We start from the raw sequence: 20,588 nt of genomic DNA on the forward strand, positions 1-20,588 counted from the left end.
TAAAGCAGTAGTGTGGCTCCTGCCTTTTATATACTACTTTCATGGTGCAGTATCCTGCTTGGTGTAGATTAGGCCTTGGTTCCCTTGTTGGTTTTTAGCTCCTGTTTGGGGGTATTGTTTATACTGCTGATTGTTATTTGTTAGTGCTTAATGAGTTTTGAGTTGTGCAAACTGCCTTGAGCATTTCCATTTTGTGAAAACAGAGAAATGGGTTATACTCTTTCCAATAAAACACAGCCTTCTTGACCATTTTCAGACCTTACTTTCTGGATGTATTGGATGAATTCCTAACACTGCTTGTCGTAATTTTGTGACATGTTATATTGTGTCATTAAGAATATAATGTTATGTTCTTATTGATTGTTACTGTGACAGCTTTGGATTTAAATATATTTTTTCTTGAATGCAGACAATTTCTATAGACATTTCAGAATATTCATCAGACAGTGAAAATCTGGAAGAAGGCCCAATCAAAAGTGAAGCTGCTAATTTAAAATTTCCTAAAAAGCTCCAGTTCAGTTTTGGCACAGGGAATGAAATGGATACAGGAAGATCAGTAAGCGATTGGTTAAAATCTGCTCAGACCCTTCTGCAAACACCTAAGAAAAAGCAAGACAAGAGTTTGAGAACTCCAGAAGATTCTGCAAAGAAAAGAAAATTACTGAGGTATGTATCTGGTCTTTTAAATATAACATCCTATTATTATTAACTGGTGTTCCTTCAGCATTGGCAAAATCAATTTTTAAGAGTTAAATATTTGAAGATGGGTTTTTTTCTTAAATATTAATATTATGAGTTGTGAATCACCATGTGGTAGCTTAATTAACTTCTTAAATCTTATTCCAGGAGTTGTTGATACCTTAATCTCTATGTACAACATGGCTTGTTTTCCCTCTATGATTGTGTGAATCCACATTCTGTTTAGTAGTGCTGGTCTTAGTTTAGCTATTTATTTATTATATTTATTTGTATCCCACCTTTTTTCCAATACTGGGACTCAAGGTGGCTTTATAAAATTAAAACATATACAATTAAAACATAAATAGTACTATATAAAGGTTAAAAATATAATTAAGTCAGATGTAATATTAAAACATTAAAAAAATTAAAAGGCAAATAACAATACAAAATCCAGCACTAGTTCCTTTTCATTTTATATTATTGTGAGAAGTAAAACAAAACTTCACTTTGCTTATTTAAACACAGTTTATGCTGATGAGCAATTAAACACTGATATGACACAGTATAATAAAACTTATTTCTGAAATGCCATACAATAAAAAACCATTCTCATCCTGTGAAATGAGCCGAAGATTTGAAAATCAAATACATTCTGTAGGGAAAGAGAACATCAAAGTAAAACAAATTTGTAGTTGAATGACAGCTTTTCCCTGGATTTTTTTAAACTCAAGGAATCTTACAGTACAGGAACATCTTTTTGAAACACCCTGTTACTTTTCATCTCATAGTTTATCAAAATAAAATTTTAATGCTTGGTAGGTTGCTCTAAAGTATCTAGAAGGAAAAGAAGACATTTCCTTTTCATAAGTTTCAAAATGCTTTTGGCTGGTGAATAATTGGTTAAGAAGTTTTGTGTGATTATAAAATACTCTGGGCTCCTTTGGCTTACTACCAAAGGACAAATAAATTATTTACTTTTATTGCTTTCCCAGGTCTTCTAACTTGAGCTGTTACTTGAAAGCAAGCTTGCTGAAATTATATCAGCTTTTAAAAATTACAGCATTCATGCTGCAAAAGTGTAATATTTAAGTGTAACTTGGAGGACGAGAGGGTGCATAAAGCAAATCCACCTTTTTAACAGAGCTTACGTTTCAAGCCATTTTGGCATGTGTAGATGAGAAAGGGAAAAATAGCTTGCTTTTTGAATGTTTAGTGTTAGCCTTCTCCAACCTTTTGTTGTTTGGATATTTTAGACTACAATGGGCATCATTCTGAGCCATTGACAAATAGGAACCTAATCTGGATTATTTATTTATTTATTCATTTGGCCAACACAGCTACCTTTTCTTTTTGTGTGACCACTAAAATAAAATATATCACACATCAGTAAAATATCAGGCATCCAGTTCGAAATGGCATCACTAAAACCAAATGAATCTCATCTATGCATTTTAAAAGTCTATAGGTTTGTACACTGAAAGAGCTCTTTAGAAGTTTGTAACACTAGGCCTTAGGTGAGAAGGCCCTGCTATGTCTCCTTCCAATCCACTCTCATAACAGATAGAGGAGATTCAAAGTGCAGCCTCATCTGAATATTTAAGAATAAAAGGTACATAGGTTCAGCAATTTACTCAACTGTGTCATTAGCTCAAATGCATTTTCAGGCAAAATAACTTAATTGTATTTAACATGGACAGTTTTATATCTGAATTGTAGATAAGTTGCTACAATATTACCTCATGTATGTTTGCTTTGCATGACATTCCCCTTGCAAAAATTGGACTATCTCAGCCGTGGACAATTTTCAGACCACTGGAAGTGCACACTTGACCTAGCTTATCAAATGAATCATGAGGTCAAGTATGTTTGAGGAGTATTTTGGGACGCACTTCTTGCCAGGGGTCACGCATCTACCAGTAATATGCTGTAGGCCAATGGTCAAAAGTACACTCAAATGAAAGTTGTGGCTGAAATTACACTCTTCAGTTGGAAAGTCAGTCACTGTGACTCAAGGAGTTGTCTTGAACCGATTTCAAAATTCCTCTGCTTTTTATTCCAGGTACTGAAAAACTATATAGGAAAACAGCTTATGGTAAATGTAGGTTATAGATTATATTATTAGTATTAGTATACCACCCCATTGCCTAAGCTCTCTGGGCGTTTTACATAAGATTAAAACACAAATCTATAAAGGTGTAATTTCATAATGTCGCTACGGCTCTAAAGAGTTCAGAATATATATATTACATTTGTTTTGTGGTGTGCAAGAAAAAAGATAAATCTTGGTATGATTAAATAATCCTTTGTTCTCTGTAGGGGAGGGCTAGCAGAGAGATTGAATAGACTACAGAACCGAGAGAGGACTGCCATTAGCTTTTGGAGGCATCAGTGTATTTCAGATTATGAAAGACTTTCAGGTAAGAACCATAGTGGAAATTTGGCAACTGATTACTATGCAAACTATCTGGGACAAAGTATACTTTTTTGATTTTAAATGAAGATTCATGAGGTGCAGTGTAGACAGTCTGATATGTGTCTTTAGGGTGACCATATGAAAAGGAGGACAGGGCTCCTGTATCTTTAACAGTTATATCGAAAAGGGAATTTCAGCAGGCGTCATTTGTATATATGGGGAACCTGGTGAAATTTCCTCTTCATCACACAGTTAAAGCTGCAGGTGCCCTGCCCTCTTTTAAATCTGGTCACAGTATAGCTGCAGTATAGCTCCTGCAGCTTTAACTGTTGTGATGAAAAGGAAATTTCACCAGGTGCGATATGCATACAACTAGCACCTGCTGAAATTCCCTTTTCTATGCAACTGTTAAAGATACAGGAGCCCTGTCCTCCTTTTCATATGGTCACCCTATGTGTCTTATAAAACTGTACTTCTTAGTATTACTCAGGTTATTCAGTGGAAACAGAGAAGGATGTATCAGTTTTGCAACACCAAAAAAGTGCAGTCTTTGATATTCTTGGAGCAGTTTCCCTAAATAAAAGGCTTCTCCAGAGCTATGTAATTTTCATGCTTTCAAAGTATCAGTTCAACAATCCTAAAAGTCGTTCAAGACTAACAAGGCCCGAAGTAAGCACATTGTCTTAGACTAGTGGTAGACAACCTGTCTGATAGTTTGGTACATCAGAAAAACCTTGGGACAAATTAATGACAGGTTTTATCCTTGTACCTCTTGACTTGATTCTTCAAACATGGTAGCTGTTGCAGTAAAATCATTTTGGAAAAGTTTGGCTTTGGATTCCATTATTTGCACATGCATATAGCTTCTTTGAATCATGACCATAACATATTTTTCCATGTTAAAAGCAAACTGTATTGGATAGCTTTGTTGTTGTCAATTGCTTACTATTATCTACTGTAGTCAATAAGAGCAGTGTAATGTAGAAAATAGTGGAGTCCTGCTGTAATGCATTAAAGCAATTTTTAAAATAAAATTAGTTTTATGGAAGTCTAGCTGCAATTCATTTGCTATCTTTCCCTTTTTGGGATTTTATTTGCTTTGTTTTCCCTTACAATATTTCAAAAATGTGGTGATTTACAGGCTTGTTTTTGACATCTGCACATTTTTTGCTTCTGTGCTCTTGCTTAAGACAAACATGCAAGAGACAGATGAGCTCAGAGATCAATGAGATGGGATTGGACCATCTTAACTTTTGGAGTCTTGTTAAATCCCTCTAGAAACTATAGTGCACAACTGCATGGAACATAATGTCACTGATAAAAGAGAAGAGATGAATTTCCTGATGATGATAAATCCTAGGTTCTGGTTTTGAGATTTGGGAAAACATTTCCAGAATGAGTTCCAAATATGGGACCTACATATTTTCCCCTGCAGAGAAAAAGAAGCTTCTCATAAGGGGGGAAAGGAGAGTTTCATTGGGAACATGACATTGAGGAAAAGGGTTAAAGCTTCCCCACTTCCCCCAGGTGTTGCATTTTCAACCATATTTGGAGCCCTGTGTGGCCATGTTAAAGTTTTAGAAAAATGACAGGAGATCCGCTGAAGGATCTACAAATGTCACATATAGTTGCACCTTTTGTTTATGGAGGAAGGGAACCAACTGGGTTCAGACTTCAAGGTAATTCAGGGTCATTGCCTTGTGTTCCTTAGTATGTTGCTTCTTGTACCTGCATGTGGGAGCAATGGTTACAAGCACTTTCCACCATCTCTACTTAGTTATTTATTTCAGATTTGGATCATTCATGTCTTTATGCCTTACTGCAGTGTACTCTGTCGGATTGGTTGTGAAATGAATGGAAGCTTTGGTTGGTATAGAAAGAAAACATTGTGAAGATCTTATTTGGACAATCGATTAGTACTTATTTATAATTAGTGGGTTGTAAATCTTGAGTCTTCTTTTTTTTAAGTTTTAAATTGTTACCCAGTCTGAGACTTTAGGGTAGCCTTCCCCAACCTGGTGTTCTCTAGATGTTTGGGACTGCAACTCCCATCATTCCCAACCAGTATGGTCAGGGGTCTGGGGTGTTGTAGTCCAAAACATCTGGAGGGCACTAGGCTGGGGAAGGTTGCTTCAGAATTTAGAAGTACTTAAAGGAGAGTAAGGAGATCTTCTGAACTTGGAGGCTTATGAGTATCTCATGCAGGTGCCTCCTTCTCTGCATTTTAACTTAACAGGTGATTTTTCCTGTCGATCAGAGTCCTGTCTATTTTTGCCTGTCTTCAGGGAAGAGAAGAGAAGAGAAGGAGGTGGGGGATGGCTAAGGATACCTCATAGCCCCACGTCCCCAGTCTCCTCCCTGGGAACTCCTCCTTTCCCCATCTCTGCACTCGTATTGCGAATGAGGAGAGGTAGTAGACATGGTTATTTCAGCGCTGGCCACAAGGGGAAGGGAGCGAGGAGCGCTGTTTCCTGTCTCGGAGCCCTGACTACAAGCTCAAAGGCAAGAAACTGAACATCCTATGTCTGGAGGACCTAGGATTGCTCCCTAAATGTATTATTTGCATCTGTTTTCACTGCAGAAGATGTAGGGCAGATACCTGTGCCTGAATGGATATTTTAGGAAGTGGGTCTGAGGAACTGAGGCAAATAATGGTGACAAGAGCTGAAGTACAAGACCTTATTGACAAATTAAAAATAAATGGTCCAGATGGTATCCATCTGAGAGTTCTTAAATAATTCAAATGTGAAATTGCTGATCTAACAAATGTGTAACATTCCTAAGATTGTATCAGAAGACTGGAGAGCGGCCGAAGCAATATCAGTTTTTTGAAAGGGATCCATGAAATTACAGGCCTATTGGCTCAACAACTAATCTTTAATAACTCTTCCAATTGGTGAGAAGAGTTATTAAAGATTATGCTATATCAAGCACATAACATGGGTGCACAACTTGTGGCCAGCATAGCCTGTGGTGAGTTGGGAGTTGTAGGCCAGACATCTTGAGAGCCAGAAGTTATTCATCCCTGCTATAGAAGGACATGTTCTGCTGCAAAATCAACCTGGGGAAAGGATTAAAACGTCTCTCTCTCCCCACCCCCATTCAGGAGTCATCTGGTCAAACTTTCAGCCTCTCTGGAAGGAAATGAAAACTTTGGGGCTTGATGGTATATGTTCATAGAATCATAGAATAGCAGAGTTGGAAGGGGCCTACAAGGCCATCGAGTCCAACCCCCTGCTCAATGCAGGAATCCACCCTAAAGCATCCCTGACAGATGGCTGTCCAGCTGCCTCTTGAAAGCCTTGAGTGTGAGAGAGCCCACTACCTCCCTAGGTCATTGGTTCCATTGTTGTACTTCTCTAACAGTCAGGAAGTTTTTCTTAATGTCCAGCTGGAATCTGGCTTCCTGTAGCTTGAGCCCATTATTCCGTGTCCTGCATTCTGGGATGATCAAGAAGAGATCCTGGCCCTTCTCTGTATGACAGCCTTTAAGCACTTGATGAGTGGTATCATATTTCCCCCTCAGTCTTCTCTTCTCAAGGCTAAACATGCCCAGTTCTTTCAGTTCTTGGCCTGCCATCTTGTGAATCTTCTTAAATTCTTAAACATCTACTTTTTGGCTGTGCGCTCCCAAATCCAGCCTTGAATTGTGTATATTCATTGTCTGAAAGAAATAAAAAAAGGCGAACAGGCAATCTCAGTGCATCATGGCTATTTCTCTTGCAGGAAAGCTTGGTGCCCCACACCCATCCATGGGATGTGGATGCAGTACTGCAGTACTAATGCACATTGGGCCGGCACTCTTTTAGCACCATCTTTAGCATGCGAATAGTCTTTTTGTGGCTTTTTCACCATTCTAAGTGTTTCTACTTTGCTTAGTTGGCACTGAACTTGATGGCTTTCTTGTTCTCAATAGTACTGAATGCTAGAAGTTATTATTTTAGACCCACAGGGAAATGGCAAGTGGCCAATGTTCTCTTTGTGTCCTCCTATCGCCTCTTTTCCCCCTCCTTCACAATGTTGAAAACAAAATGCAGAAATAAAAACTGATGCTTTTCTTTTTGAGGAAACCAAAGCGCAGAAAGTAATGGCATGCCACTTAAAATCAAAGTGTGTGTGCATACACACGCACACACACACAATTCCAGGCAGGATTAAATATTCTCTTTTCTCCACATATGCCTATCCTGTTTGAAAAAAACAAAGTGCTACTTAGGTAAAAGTAAACATTTATCAAATATAAGCTTTTATGATTAGGCCTAAAGTAGCACTTACATGAGTTTGTACAGTGTGTGTATACTCCCCTTTCTTCTCTTTGGCTTGAGTCACTGGTTTTATGTTCAAAGGTCTCCGTTGCCAGCTGCCTTCTGATTTGGGTACACCTGTGTTCAAGTATGTGTGGAACCTTCTTCAGCAAAAAACAAGAACAATGGAAGAATAATGTTACGTAATTGATGATGTGCTTTGCAGGCTTAATAGGATTATACTTATGAAAATGACTCATCCTAAGTATTCGCTATAGACAAATTCCCCAGATAATATTTACTGGACCAGATAAATGAAGCACTTCTTTACATTGTGAATATGTAAACCATGGAATTCGCTACCACAAGATGCCAATTTGAAAGGCTTTAAAAGAGGATTAGACAGATTTATTGGGGGGTAAGACTATAAATGGCTTCTAGTCATTGAGAGCTGGTATGGTGTAGTACTTAGAGTGTTGGACTGGGAGTTGGGAAATCCAGGTTCTAGTCCCCACTTGGCCTTGGAAGCTCACGGGGTGACTTTGGGCCAGTCACAGACTCTCAGTCCAACTGCCCCCTCAGGATGGTTGTTGTGAAATAGAGAGAAGGAGGATTATGTATGTTATCTTGGGTTCCTTAAGGAGGAAAAAAAGGTGGGATATAAATGTAATAAACAAATGAATAAATAAATGTTACAATAGTTTTATATTATTGCCAGTATCAGAGGCAGTATGCTTTTCAATACCGGTTGCTGGGGAACATGAATGGGAGGGTGCCACTGTGGGAACAGAATGCTGGCCTAGATTAGGCCTTTATAGCACTGCTCTACCTACTTTCTTTAATATAGTTGTAGGTTGTCTCTGAGCTCTTTGACTTCACACTCTTTTAATATCTTTAACTTAAAATATTAAACAAATCATGTTTTTAACGGATGTCAGTAATTTTGGCTAGAGGCCTCTGCTGTTTTCTGTCCTTGATCTTTCCTCCTTGAAATTAGATCCACTGTTCTAGAGAAACTATGGAAAAACCACAGTTCCTCTAAAAGTTGCCTATCTCTTTACTAAATAAGAAAAATAATAATCCTGGGATTAGCTTTGCTTTGCTTTGCCTCTATCTCTGGGTGGTGGAAGTAGGTTTTACCTCTTCCAGAGGCCTTTTAGATAAAGGCTTAATTAGAATTGGGTTTGGTGGGTGGGTGCTGGAGACTAATTAAGTTTTTAAACATGTATCTGGGTTCAGATGACATGCAGTGGCTCTTGGTTTATTTAACCCATGATAAGCCATGGGGTCTGTGGGTGCTAACGCTGTATATCCAACCCCTGCTCAGGGGTTGTCGTGTTGTGCAAATTCAGCGAGTATGACTTATGCGAGGGTTGTTTAATCCTTGCATAACCCACTCTTGCCAGGTTTGGACAACATGGGGGCTGTTCACACGACATGACAAGCAGGGGTTACATATTCAAAATGGCGGTCACATGTGTTCTGCATGCACCAAGCCCCCATGTCTCTGTTGGAGAAAACAGCAATGTATCACTGATGCATATGCAGAAAATAAACTTTTAAAATTAATCATGGAACTTCTTTGAATCTTTTCAGCAGGCTTTTAAGGTATGATTTTATGAATCTGATATTTGGCGTCTGCCGTCCTCCATATTTATTGTGGTTTTTATTGTAGTTTTGGGCTACAATTCTGTACCCACTGAGAAGGCTTTTTCTCATGTTGCTGCCAAATGTGCCTCCGATGGTGGTAGGGCAGAGAGAAAAGCTTCTCTCCCCAAGGACCTTAAAACTCATGTAGAATCATAAGGGAGAATGAGTCTTTCAGATACCCTGGTTCCAAGTTGTGTAGGTCTCTATAGGTCCTAACCAGTACTTTGAATTGATCCCAGAAACAGGCTGGTAGCCAGTGGAGATATTACAACAGTATGCATAGGTTTCATGCAGCCTATAACGATTCCCTTTCAACAGCCTAGCTGCAGCGTTCTGCATCAGTTGAAGTTTCAGACACTTTTCAAAGGCAGCCCCATGTAGAAGCATTATAGTAGTGGAAACAAAATTTAACATTTGTCACCATGGCCAGATCCAACTTCTCCAGGAATAGGCACAGTAGCCTTAGCTGTGCAAATGTACTGTTGAAACCTGAACACCCTAGTTCAGAGTAGGCTTTGGAGAACTCATGAAGGACCCACCCCACTTCAAGAAACTGGGCCATGCGAGCTTTTGCTGAGTACTCAGGAGGCTGCACGAGCCTCTTGAGCTCTCGGCAAAGCGCACTTTCCGGGGCTCTGGAAAGCACAATTTGGTGTCTCCCCCCATGCCAATCGTGTCCTTAAAGTCCCCGATTGGCTGGGGAGGGGCCAGGGACAGAAACACACAATTTCCCCAAGGCTGGGGAAGTCATGTGCTGTTGACCCCTGCTAAAGGGGGCCTTAAATGCTTTGTCAGTAGAGCCTTTAAGGCCTCCGTTGGTGGGGGCGAGCGATAGACATGCAATTTCCCTAAGTCATAGCATTAGAGTGGAGGGAAAAATACTCAATTTCTCCAGGGTTGGAGAAATTGCATATTTCCCCTTGCTTTATTGGTGGCTGCCATGAATGCAGCGGGGGGGGGGGGGGGGGAGAGACAAAAAGCAGATCCATGCCTGAGAGCAGTCATGTGCAGGCCTTTCCTAGCGCTGAGTGGTTTCACCAGGGCCCGTGAGGGCTGGATGCAGAGGTGTCCGCTACCCTCGCAGGCACAGGCAAATTTTTGATCCAATGCCTAGTATATAACCCCTTTCAACACGTGTTGAGTCCCTAATCCCTGATCTGTCTTCTGACTGACTAGGAGAATTTCTTCATTGTCTGGATAAAGCTTCAGCATTTCTCCACCCCCGTCCAGCCCATTATGGACATTAGACACTGATTTAGAAGTTGAAAAGAGAGACAGAGTTGAGTGTTATCACCCCAAACTCCTGATGACTTCTCCCAGCCATTTCATGTATATGTTAAATCTTCTGGGGACAAGATAGAACCCCATAGGCCAATTACCATGGTGCTGAACAGGAGTCCTCCAGCACCACCTTCTGAAATTAGGGGTGTGCACGGACCCCCCGATCCGTTTCTCTTCCAGATCCGCAATTTGTGGATCGAGCCGCTTCGCTCCGCCCCGCTCCGCCTATAGTCCGCTCCGCTCCGGAGCTCCGGATCTGGATCGGAGCTCCGCTTTCCCCCCCCCATAGGCTTGCATTGAAATACAAAAAAGTATACAACTTTTTTTCTGTTAAAGTTAGAAACCTCATGTTTGGCACCATGACACCTCATGGACGTATACACATGCATGCCGAGACTCAAGCCAATCTCAACATCCCTTGATTTTGGGGGAATTTATGAAAATCGGACACCCCATTTGCAGACATGGGCTGTTTTCCAACGTTTTGACAGATAAAAAAAATTGAAGCAGGCACCCCCACAGATGCCATCTAGAGCCACATTCATGGCAAGACTCAAGCCAATCCCATCATCCCCTGATTTTTGGCGGGGCTCTAACCTTTTAACTCACCCCAATTCACACCCCTTTCGATATCTCCGTCAATTTTCACGTTAGAAACCTCAAACTCGCCACCATGATAGATTATCTAGGGATACACATGCATGCCGAGACTCAAGCCAATCCCATCATCCCCTGATTTTTGGGGAATTTATGAAAATCAGACACCCCAGTATCTCAGGGATTTAAAGCTGCAGACAGCTCAATGGGCCCATTTCAAAGGAAATCCCAACATGCCATGAATTGGGGAGTAGAGATAAACCTAAATATGAATCTTCTTTCACACTTGAAAAATTGATTTGGAACTTCCAAAAGTCTAAGTGAGCACAGGAAGGACTTCTCCCCTGAGTCAAAGCAAGACACACACAAACCATCCCTGCGAGGCGGGCAGGGGAGGAGGGAGGGAAGGCAGGCAGGCAGCAGACATTTCTGGGGGCATAAGGAAGTGAGCCAAGGATAGTTTCAAAGCCAGTAATGCATATAAAATGGAATAAACAAATAAATAAATAAATAAATAAACAAAGGAGGGGTGGAATTAAAAGCAGCAGTGTTGCTGAATAAACAACAGAAGATTTTTTAAAAAAAGGCTATATCTGTCTTTTACCAGTAAGAGGGGAGTGGACGTGCCCAGGGGGAGGGGGTTAATTGCACTAATTTTGACTGTCCCTGTCTAGGGACCAGTCTTTAAGAAGCAAACTTTCACTTCAACTCATGAAAGGCATTGCTTCTCCACGGGTTTACCTTTGGAGGGCTCTGATGGCCCTCCAAGGACAGGAGAGTGCACTGGGCACGTCCACATGCCCTACTTGAGCTCATCCCCTTGCACCACATCTATTCAGTTGTTCCCCAAGGTTATGGTGGGTAGCAGTGCTGTATTTCCTATCTGTTATTTATTTGCTTAGTATATGATTTCAGGTTGTGTTTGTGCATTTGGTGGGGCTACTGTTTTAAAAAACACTGGGAAAAGTCCGTTCAGACTAAGAAAGAGAAGTTCCCAGAATGCCAAGTTACCTGTTTTGCCTATCCCCTCCTCCAACTTTGGAATCATGTGATCATGACCGGGAGTTGACTCTGCCCCTCAGCCCTTCGAAAAGATACCTTTTCCCGCTGTTTTTAACCGATTTTTTCAAAAACTTCTAGCAAGCGAACCGCAGCACGCAGAGAGCTGAGAGTAGGCTCAAAATGACCCCCAGCCACGACTCTCTAAGCACAAGAAGTTTCAGAAAGATAGCTTAAAAAACAATACAGTTATCCCCTATTCTTTTCCGCAATGCAATCCTATGGGCGAAATTTTCAAGATGGTGATCGGATCGTGCCGCGAAAAGAGAAGCGCTCCGCGTATGGGCGCTTCTCTTTGCCGTGCTTCTACGGGTCCCCGGTCCGCTTCTACTCCGCCTCTGGGCAAGGCGGAGCAGGCCAATTCGCTTCTGATTCTCCGATTCTAATCGGAGCGGAGCACATCCCTATCTGAAATCACTCCTCCAAGGAGTGGAGCCACTGCAAAACAATCCCAACTAAAACAGGTGATCCTGAAGGATGTGTACAGTGGAATTGAAAGCTACTGAGAGGTTGAACAGATCCCAAAGGGATACCCAGTTCCTGGCATAGATCATTTACCAATGCGATCAAAGCAGTCTCTGTCCTGTAACAAGGACTGAAGTCTAATAGAAGTGGATCTAGAAAATCTGCCTCATTCAAGAACACCTGGAGCTGAGATATCATCACATGCTCCAGCACTTTGCCCAATAAGCAAATTTTGGAGATAGACCGGAAATTATCTAATATAGTGGGGTTTGGGGAGTGTTTTGGATTTTTTTTTTAAACAGAGGACTTATTATTGCCCCTTTTAGGCATAATGAAAGACCATATTCTCCCTTATGAGCTTGCCTGTGCTTTGAGATCTTCTGGAGAAGCCCTCCTTTCAGTCCCACCATCTTCACAGGCGTGCTTGGTGGGAACATGGGAGAGGGCCTTCTTGGTGGCTGCTCCAGTGTTTTGGAACTCTCTTCCCGGGGAAGCTAGACTGGCTCCCTCCTTGATGGGCTTTCGGAAGCAGGCTAAAACTTGTTTGTTCCAACAGGCCTTTGGAGAATAATCTGGTCCTCCATCTATGTTAATGACTTATAATTTTGTTGTGTATTTTAAACATTTATGTTTTTATTTTATTTTTTATTTATTTATTTATTTTGTACATTTCTTTTCCTAGGTTTTACAATATATGTTTTAACGTTGTAAGGCCGCCTTGAGGCCCAGTATTGGGCAAAAGGCGGGATACAAATAATAATAATAATAATAATAATAATAATAATAATAATAATAATAAATTTACATCCTGTATTAAAGAGGCATTAGCTGCTACCCTAAACCCCTGGCCACTTTTATAGGCCAGGAAGGGCATACCTCCCTTTTCACCATAATATATGTAATGTATAATATAAAATCTGCTGAGGGTATTGCTCCATTTATCTAATTAAGTGGGCTGTAGTCCATTAAAGCATGTGCCACAATAAATAACAACAACAACAACAACAACAATAATAATACTGTTACCTTTGATTTTGTTACAATGGATTAACACAGCTACCCCCTGGAATATATCACTCTAGGATTCATGTAAATGCAATGCCTACAGAACATAGAAACATGTTAATATTTTTAGACTCATAATTTGTTATTAATGTTTATATCAATGTCACTTCTTATATGTGCTTACAGTCATCCTCTGAAGTAAGTTTGGCAGAGAAATATGAACTTGTTCATGCTGATATTGTGAGCTGCTGACATGATTAGGGGTTACAATCCGTGTCTCCCAGGTCCAGTGGTAATATATTAATCATTGCCTGAGTTTGGCCTTCATATTAGTTTTGCATGTTATTGTTTTGTGGTGTGTGTGTATAGATGAATGAAACTCTCCCTCTCTCTCTTTCCACACCAACACACCCCTGCCTTTCAGTCCTGTTCATGTGTTCACTTGTCATGCTGTAATTCCAAAATTCAGAATTTTGTTTCATCATTTGCATATTTCAAATGATAGGTGGTATGTATAAATGTTTATGGTGTTTGATGTTAATATGTGTGACTACAAGATTAATGAGAATGGATTAGAAACAGAGGAAAGGTCTAGAGAGGAGCAAATCCTGTTGTTTACTGCAAATAATGTTTTATTAGTTAGAAACAATTATAATTGCTAGATAATTTACAGTCTACTGACAGTTTGAACAGGTACACTGATAAGGTGCTGATTTCAAAACAAAAGATTTAAATATAAATGTGTTCAGTGGGTTTATGGAACTTAGGTTTGTCATCTGGCAAATGTGGTTATGCATGGTAACAGGTCTTGCTTATTCAAACTTCAGGCACCTTATAGGAAAGGCGTATGGTGTTTTTCTTTTATGTACCTGGAGAAAGTGAGGATCAAAGAGATCAAGCAGCTTGCACAAGAGCAGGCAGCAAGCCAATGACATAGCCAAACCTAAAACCTTATCTTCCTAAGCACAAGAAGCAGGCCTCTAGTGACCCAGTCTGATCAGAGTCTGAATGTTGTCTTCAGACAACAAGAGATACTAGAGGTCAAGAAGCTGTCATCACCACATCTTCAGATTGAATCATCGCAGGCTGAGGATCTAGAGGCAGAGCAGTTCAAATCCTTAGTTACTCTTCAGAACCTCTATCTTACTGCATGTAAGGGATCTCATGTGTCTATTCCAATAACCTGGAACAGAAGTCCAACCGAATCCAGCCTCTCATATGACAGTGTCACAAGAACCAACATTAATCTGTTCAAAAGGGCTAAAGCACTTGTCTTGTTACAAGATATAACTGCCTGTTAAATATAGCAGTATGAGTGATAGAAGAAAATTCTTCTATCCGCTTGTTAGTGGGCAAAGCTTGAAATACTGTGACTGGTTTCGGACATCATGATAACCCATTATTATCATTATTATTATTTTATTTATTTATTTCGTTTTTATACCGCCCAATAGCCAAAGCTCTCTAGGCGGTTCACAAAAGTTTAAAACATTAAAAACGATACGATTTTTAAAAAAACATAAAAACATAGTACAGACACTATACAAAGGCAATGTACATCTAAAAAGAACACTGAGCTGTCAGCCAAACCTAAAAGCATACCTGGGATCAATTAAAACTCATCACATGCTGCTAAATGCCTGGGAAAAGAGAAAAGTCTTAATCTGGTGGAATTCACTACCACAAGATGTAGCGATGGCCACCAATTTGGATGGCTTTAAAAGCGGGTTGGATAAATCCCTGAAGGAGAAGGCTATCAATGACTACTAGCCTTGATGGTAATGTGCTACCTCCAGTATCTGAGGCAGTAAGCCAGTGTGCACCAGTTGCTGGAGAGCATGGGTGGGAGGGTGCTGTTGCACCATGTCCTGCTTGTTCATTTCTGGCCGATGGCTGGTTGGCCACTGTGTGAACAGAGTACTGGATTAGGTGGACCCTTGGTCTGATCCAGCCTGGCACTTCTTATGTTCTTATGGTGCCAAAAAGATAGCAATGTTGGCACCAGGCGATCCTCGTCAGGGAGATCATCCCATAATTGAAGGACCACCACCAAGAAGGCCCTGTCCCTTGTTGCCATCTTCTGAGCTTCCCTCAGAGTAGCCACCCAGAGGAGACCTTAGATGTTGAGCGTAGTGTATGGGTAGGTTTGTGTTGGGAGAATCAATCCGTTAGGTATTGTGGCCCCAAGCCATGTAAGATTTAATTAGCCCATCATGGGTTATCGTGTTGTCTGGAGGAAATGTTTTAATCCACAATGGCTTATTTGGCCAAAATAACTCACTCTGATAACCCCTGGTCTGCAGAGTGGGTTATTTAACCCATCGTGGGTTATTGTTTCATGTGGAAGTCACCGTGGGTTATTTAGCTGGCTAAAATAACTGTGTAGCAAGAGGAGTCAAAACAGTTGAAGCCCTGCTCTTTGCTGGCTTACTGATTAGGAACATGCCAAAGGGACCAAGCCAGCAGGCTATGAGGTTCAGTCCACCAAGATTTTTTAGGCATCTCCCTCTTTTTGGTGCTCTTTGGATTTTCGCTGCTCTGCAGTAAATACTCAGGGGGTTGATTGTGAATTGGGTGCCTCCTGACTAGGAGAGGCTGTGTATGAAGTTTTTACTCGATCTGCAAACTTCAAGCACTTCAGAGGTGAAACAGCACTACTGCTCGGGTGGGAGGATTGTACAGGACAGGAGTGATGGTGAGTCAAATTACACACTGTAGCTTATTAGCCTACTCATGTGGCAGGGGATCGTGGGCTATTTAAAAAATAAGCTACTGTGATTAGCTTATTAATCCATCATGGGCTATTGTGACATCCAAATGCAGCCTATAAATTCAGTTAGAAAGAGGCAGCATTTGCTTGTGAAATATCCTGTTAGATTAGTTTCCTTGTTCCTAGTCATAGCTTCTGTGCTGAATCTTGCAGTCTTTGCTTTCCTAGATCATCTTGGCCATTAGCTTGCTAGATCCCTGACCCATAGATATAAAGAGAGTACCAGGCTGACAATTACTTAGTGTACATCTCATATTTCCTGGCTATTTTTGACGCCAGGGTTTTCTCTAATTAATATTAAGAATGACATCTTCTCATAGGAGGTAATCCAGAAGTCCCGAACATTATTGCTGCAGTCATTTGGCAGTAGCAGGTCCTCCCAAGAAGCAAAGACAGATGCATTAGGAAGGCAGAAATAAACTTTTCATTGTTGTTATTGCCATCGGGAAAATAGGTGATTTGAGGCTGAGAGAGATTATGAACCCAGTGACTCTGTTCAGATGACACGCTAACCCTTTTGCAACAAATGGTTAGTGGCTTTGTTTAAACCGTGGTTATGTAGCCACCATGGTTAGGAGTGGTTCACAGGGCATGCTAAGCCATAAAGTTTAGCTCAAAATGCTTAACCACCATGGTGTAGCGTGGCGTTTGAACAGGGTGAACCATTCCTAACCATGGTGGCTACATAACCACAACTTAAACACGATCACTCAACATTTGCTGCAGAAGGGTTAGCAGCCTAACCATGGCTTAGCATGTCATCTGAACAGACCCAATGTGATCATAGAATCATAGAATAGCAGAGTTGGAAGGGGCCTACAGGGCCATCGAGTCCAACCCCCTGCTCAATGCAGGAACCCACCCTAAAGCATCCCTGACAGATGTTTGTCCAGCTTCCTCTTGAAGGCCTCTAGTGTGGGATATCTAGAGGCCACCAGTGAGGGAGGAAGCAGCAGCCAGGCACCTCTCCACCGTGCCTGGGTCCAGCTCCAGCTGAGAGCCCCCTCCCTCCTGCTGTCAACTGTAACTGCTGAACTTTGCAACTAAGATTGTAGTGCCTGAATTTGCTTTCCTTTCCCCCCTCCTCCTCCTCCTCCCTCCCAATCCCCTTTCCTTTTGTGTCATGTCTTTTAGATTGTAAGCCTGTGGGCAGGGACTGTCAAGAAATATTTTTGTAAGCCGCCGTGAGAGCCTTTTTTGGCTGAATGGCGGCATAAAAATCCTTAAATAAATAAATAAATAGTGTGGGAGAGCTCACCACCTCCCTAGGTAACTGATTCCATTGCCACACTGCTCTAACAGTCAGGAAGTTTTTCCTGATGTCCAGCTGGAATCTGGCTTCCTTTAACTTGAGCCCGTTATTCCATGTCCTGCACGATCGAGAAGAGATCCTGGCCCTCCTCTGTGTGACAACCTTTTAAGTATTTGTAGAGTGCTGTCATGTCTCCCCTCAATCTTCTCTTCTCCAGGCTAAACATGCCCAGTTCTTTCAGTCTCTCTTCATAGGGCTTTGTTTCCAGACCCCTGATCATCCTGGTTGCCTTCCTCTGAACACGTTCCAGCTTGTCTGTGTTCTTCTTGAATTGTGGAGCCCAGAACTGCACGCAATACTCTAGATGAGGCCTAACCAGGGCCGAATAGAGAGGAACCAGTACCTCACGTGATTTGGAAGCTATACTTGTATTAATGCAGCCCAAAATAGCATTTGCCTTTCTTGCAGCCATATCACACTGTTGGCTCATATTCAGCTTGCGATCTACAACAATTCCAAGATCCTTCTCGTTTGTAGTATTGCTGAGCCAAGTATCCCCCATCTTGTAACTGTGCATTTGGTTTCTATTTCCTAAATGTAGAACTTGGGATTTATCCCTATTAAATTTCATTCTGTTGTTTTCAGCCCAGCACTCCAGCCTATCAAGATCACTTTGAAGTTTGTTTCTGTTTTCCAGGGTATTAGCTATCCCACCCAATTTTGTGTCATCTGCAAATTTGATAAGTGTTCCCTGCACCTCCTCATCCAAATCATTAATAAAAATGTTGAAGAGCACTGGGCCCAGGACTGAGCCCTGTGATACCCCACTCATTGCCTCGCCCCAGTTTGAGAAGTTTCCCTTGATAAGTACTCATTGAGTCCGATTCTGTAGCCAACTGTGAATCCACCTAATAGTTGTTCCATCTAGCCCACTTTTAGCTAGTTTGTTAATCAGAATGTCATGTGGTACTTTGTCAAAAGCTTTGCTGAAGTCAAGATATATGATGTCCACAGCATTCCCACAGTCCACAAGGGAGGTTACCCAATCAAAAAATGAGATCAAATTAGTCTGACCGGACTTGTTCCTGACAAATCTATGTTGGCTTCCAGTGATCACCGCATTGATTTCAAGGTGTTTACAGATTGACTTCTTTATAATCTGCTCCAGAATTTTCCCAGGGATGGATGTCAGACTGACTGGTCTGTAGTTCCTAGCTTCCTCCTTTTTGCCCTTTTTGAAGATAGGGACAACGTTAGCCCTCCTCCAGTCGTCCGGCACCTCACCTGTCTTCCATGATTTTGCAAAGATAATAGAGAAAGGTTCTGAGAGTTCTTCCGCTAGCTCCTTCATTACTCTAGGATGCAGTTCATCGGGCCCTGGAGATTTGAACTCATTCAAGGAAATTAGGTGTTCCTTGACCATTTGTTTATCAATCTCAAACTGTAATCCTGCCCCCTCAACTTCTGCTTCACTTTTTCCAGGGGGGTCATAGACCTGCTTTTGTGAGAAGACTGAGGCAAAGTAGGAATTGTGTACTTCAGCCTCTTCTTTGTCATCTGTTATCAATCTGTCATCCTCATTAAGCAGTTGAATCACCATTTCTTTCCTCTGTCTTTTACTACTCAAGTATCTGAAGAAAGCCTTTTTATTGCTTTTAGCATCCCTCGCTAATCTCAGCTCATTCTGAGCTTTAGCCTTCCTGACGCCATTTCGGCACTTCTGCGCCACCTGTCTGTACTCTTCTTTTGTAGCCTGGCCTTCCTTCCACTTCCTATATGTATCCTTTTTTGTTTTCAGGTCATCTCTAAGCTTTTTGTGGAGCGACATTGGTTTCCTCTGTTGTCTTCTATCTTTTCTCATTGTTGGAATTGTTTGTAACTGTGCCTTTAAAATTTCCTTTTTTAAATACTCCCACCCATCCTGCACTCCTTTTCTCATTAGGCTCATTTGCCATGGGACCTTACTTATCATAGTTCTGAGTTTATTAAAATCAGCTTTCCTAAAATCCAGAGTACATGTATGGCTACACTCAACTTTTGTCTCCTTCATAATCAAGAATTCAAGTATGACGTGGTCACTTTCCCCCAGAGTTCCTGCAACTGCCACTTTATCCACTAAGTCATCCCTATTGGTCAATATTAAGTCAAGGATTGCCGATCCTCTAGTTCCTTCCTCCACTTTCTGTAGGAGAAAGTTATCACCCACACATGTCAGGAATTTCTTGGAAGGGCCGCTTTTGGCAGTATTTGTCTCCCAACAGATATCAGGGTAATTGAAGTCTCCTATCACTACTACATCACACTTCCTTGAAACACTGGCAATTTGTTTCTCAAAAGTTTCGTCCTCGTCTTCTCCTTGATTGGGTGGTCGGTAATAGACTCCAATTATCATGTTCTTTTTATTCCTTGCCCCTTTTATTTTAATCCAGATGCTCTCGATGGGGCTCCCAGTCTGATCCGCCTGTATTTCTGTGCAGGGATAGGTATTTTTAACATATAGTGCAACTCCACCTCCCTTTCTATTTCTTCTGTTCTTTTTGAACAAGTTGTATCCTTCAATTGCTATATTCCAGTCATGGGAGTCATCCCAACAAGTTTCAGTTATACCTATCAAGTCGTATTTGCCTTCATGTAATAAAAGTTCAAGTTCATTCTGTTTGTTTCCCATGCTCTGGGCATTAGTATGTAGACATCGAAGACCATGTGTTTTATAGTCTGGCTTTGTTGCTACATTGTTACGGACACTATTTTGGGGCACTATTGGAGCTGTTCTCTGTACTGTGGTGCATTGGCCTTCATCCATTGTTGCCTCGAAGTTTACGTCTCCCGCCCCCGTAAGATTCAGTTTAACGCCCTCCTGTTCAAGTTCTTCATGCTGTGGCCGAACACATTCTTTCCAGCCCTTGTGAGGTGCAACCCATCCCTTGCCAGCAGTCCATGTTCCAAGTAGCGTAGCCCGTGGTCCCAGAATCCAAAACTCTCACATCGGCAACCTTCATAGCCAGTCGTTCATCCGGAGTATTTTTCTTTCCCTTTCTAATCCTCTTCCAAGAACCGGGAGGATGGATGAGAAAACTACCTGGGCCCCAAAGTTCTTCAGTTTCCTTCCCAGAGCTTCAAAGTCTGAAATGATTTCTTCGTAGCTCTGCTTGGCGACATCATTTGTTCCCA

At 41.4% G+C, this 20,588-nt stretch overlaps 1 protein-coding gene across 1 annotated transcript in view; it reads left to right on the plus strand.

The window, feature by feature from the left end:
- SPIDR (scaffold protein involved in DNA repair) overlaps positions 1-20,588 on the plus strand; it is a 218,445-nt gene that overhangs the window by 64,277 nt on the left and 133,580 nt on the right. Inside the window, exons 6-7 of the mRNA XM_063130704.1 lie at positions 410-666; positions 2,998-3,098. Coding sequence (XP_062986774.1) covers positions 410-666; positions 2,998-3,098 — 358 coding nt within the window. The remainder of the gene's footprint in view (positions 1-409; positions 667-2,997; positions 3,099-20,588) is intronic.

Source organism: Elgaria multicarinata, chromosome 7 (assembly GCF_023053635.1).
Source record: "Elgaria multicarinata webbii isolate HBS135686 ecotype San Diego chromosome 7, rElgMul1.1.pri, whole genome shotgun sequence".
Taxonomy (NCBI): domain Eukaryota; kingdom Metazoa; phylum Chordata; class Lepidosauria; order Squamata; family Anguidae; genus Elgaria; species Elgaria multicarinata.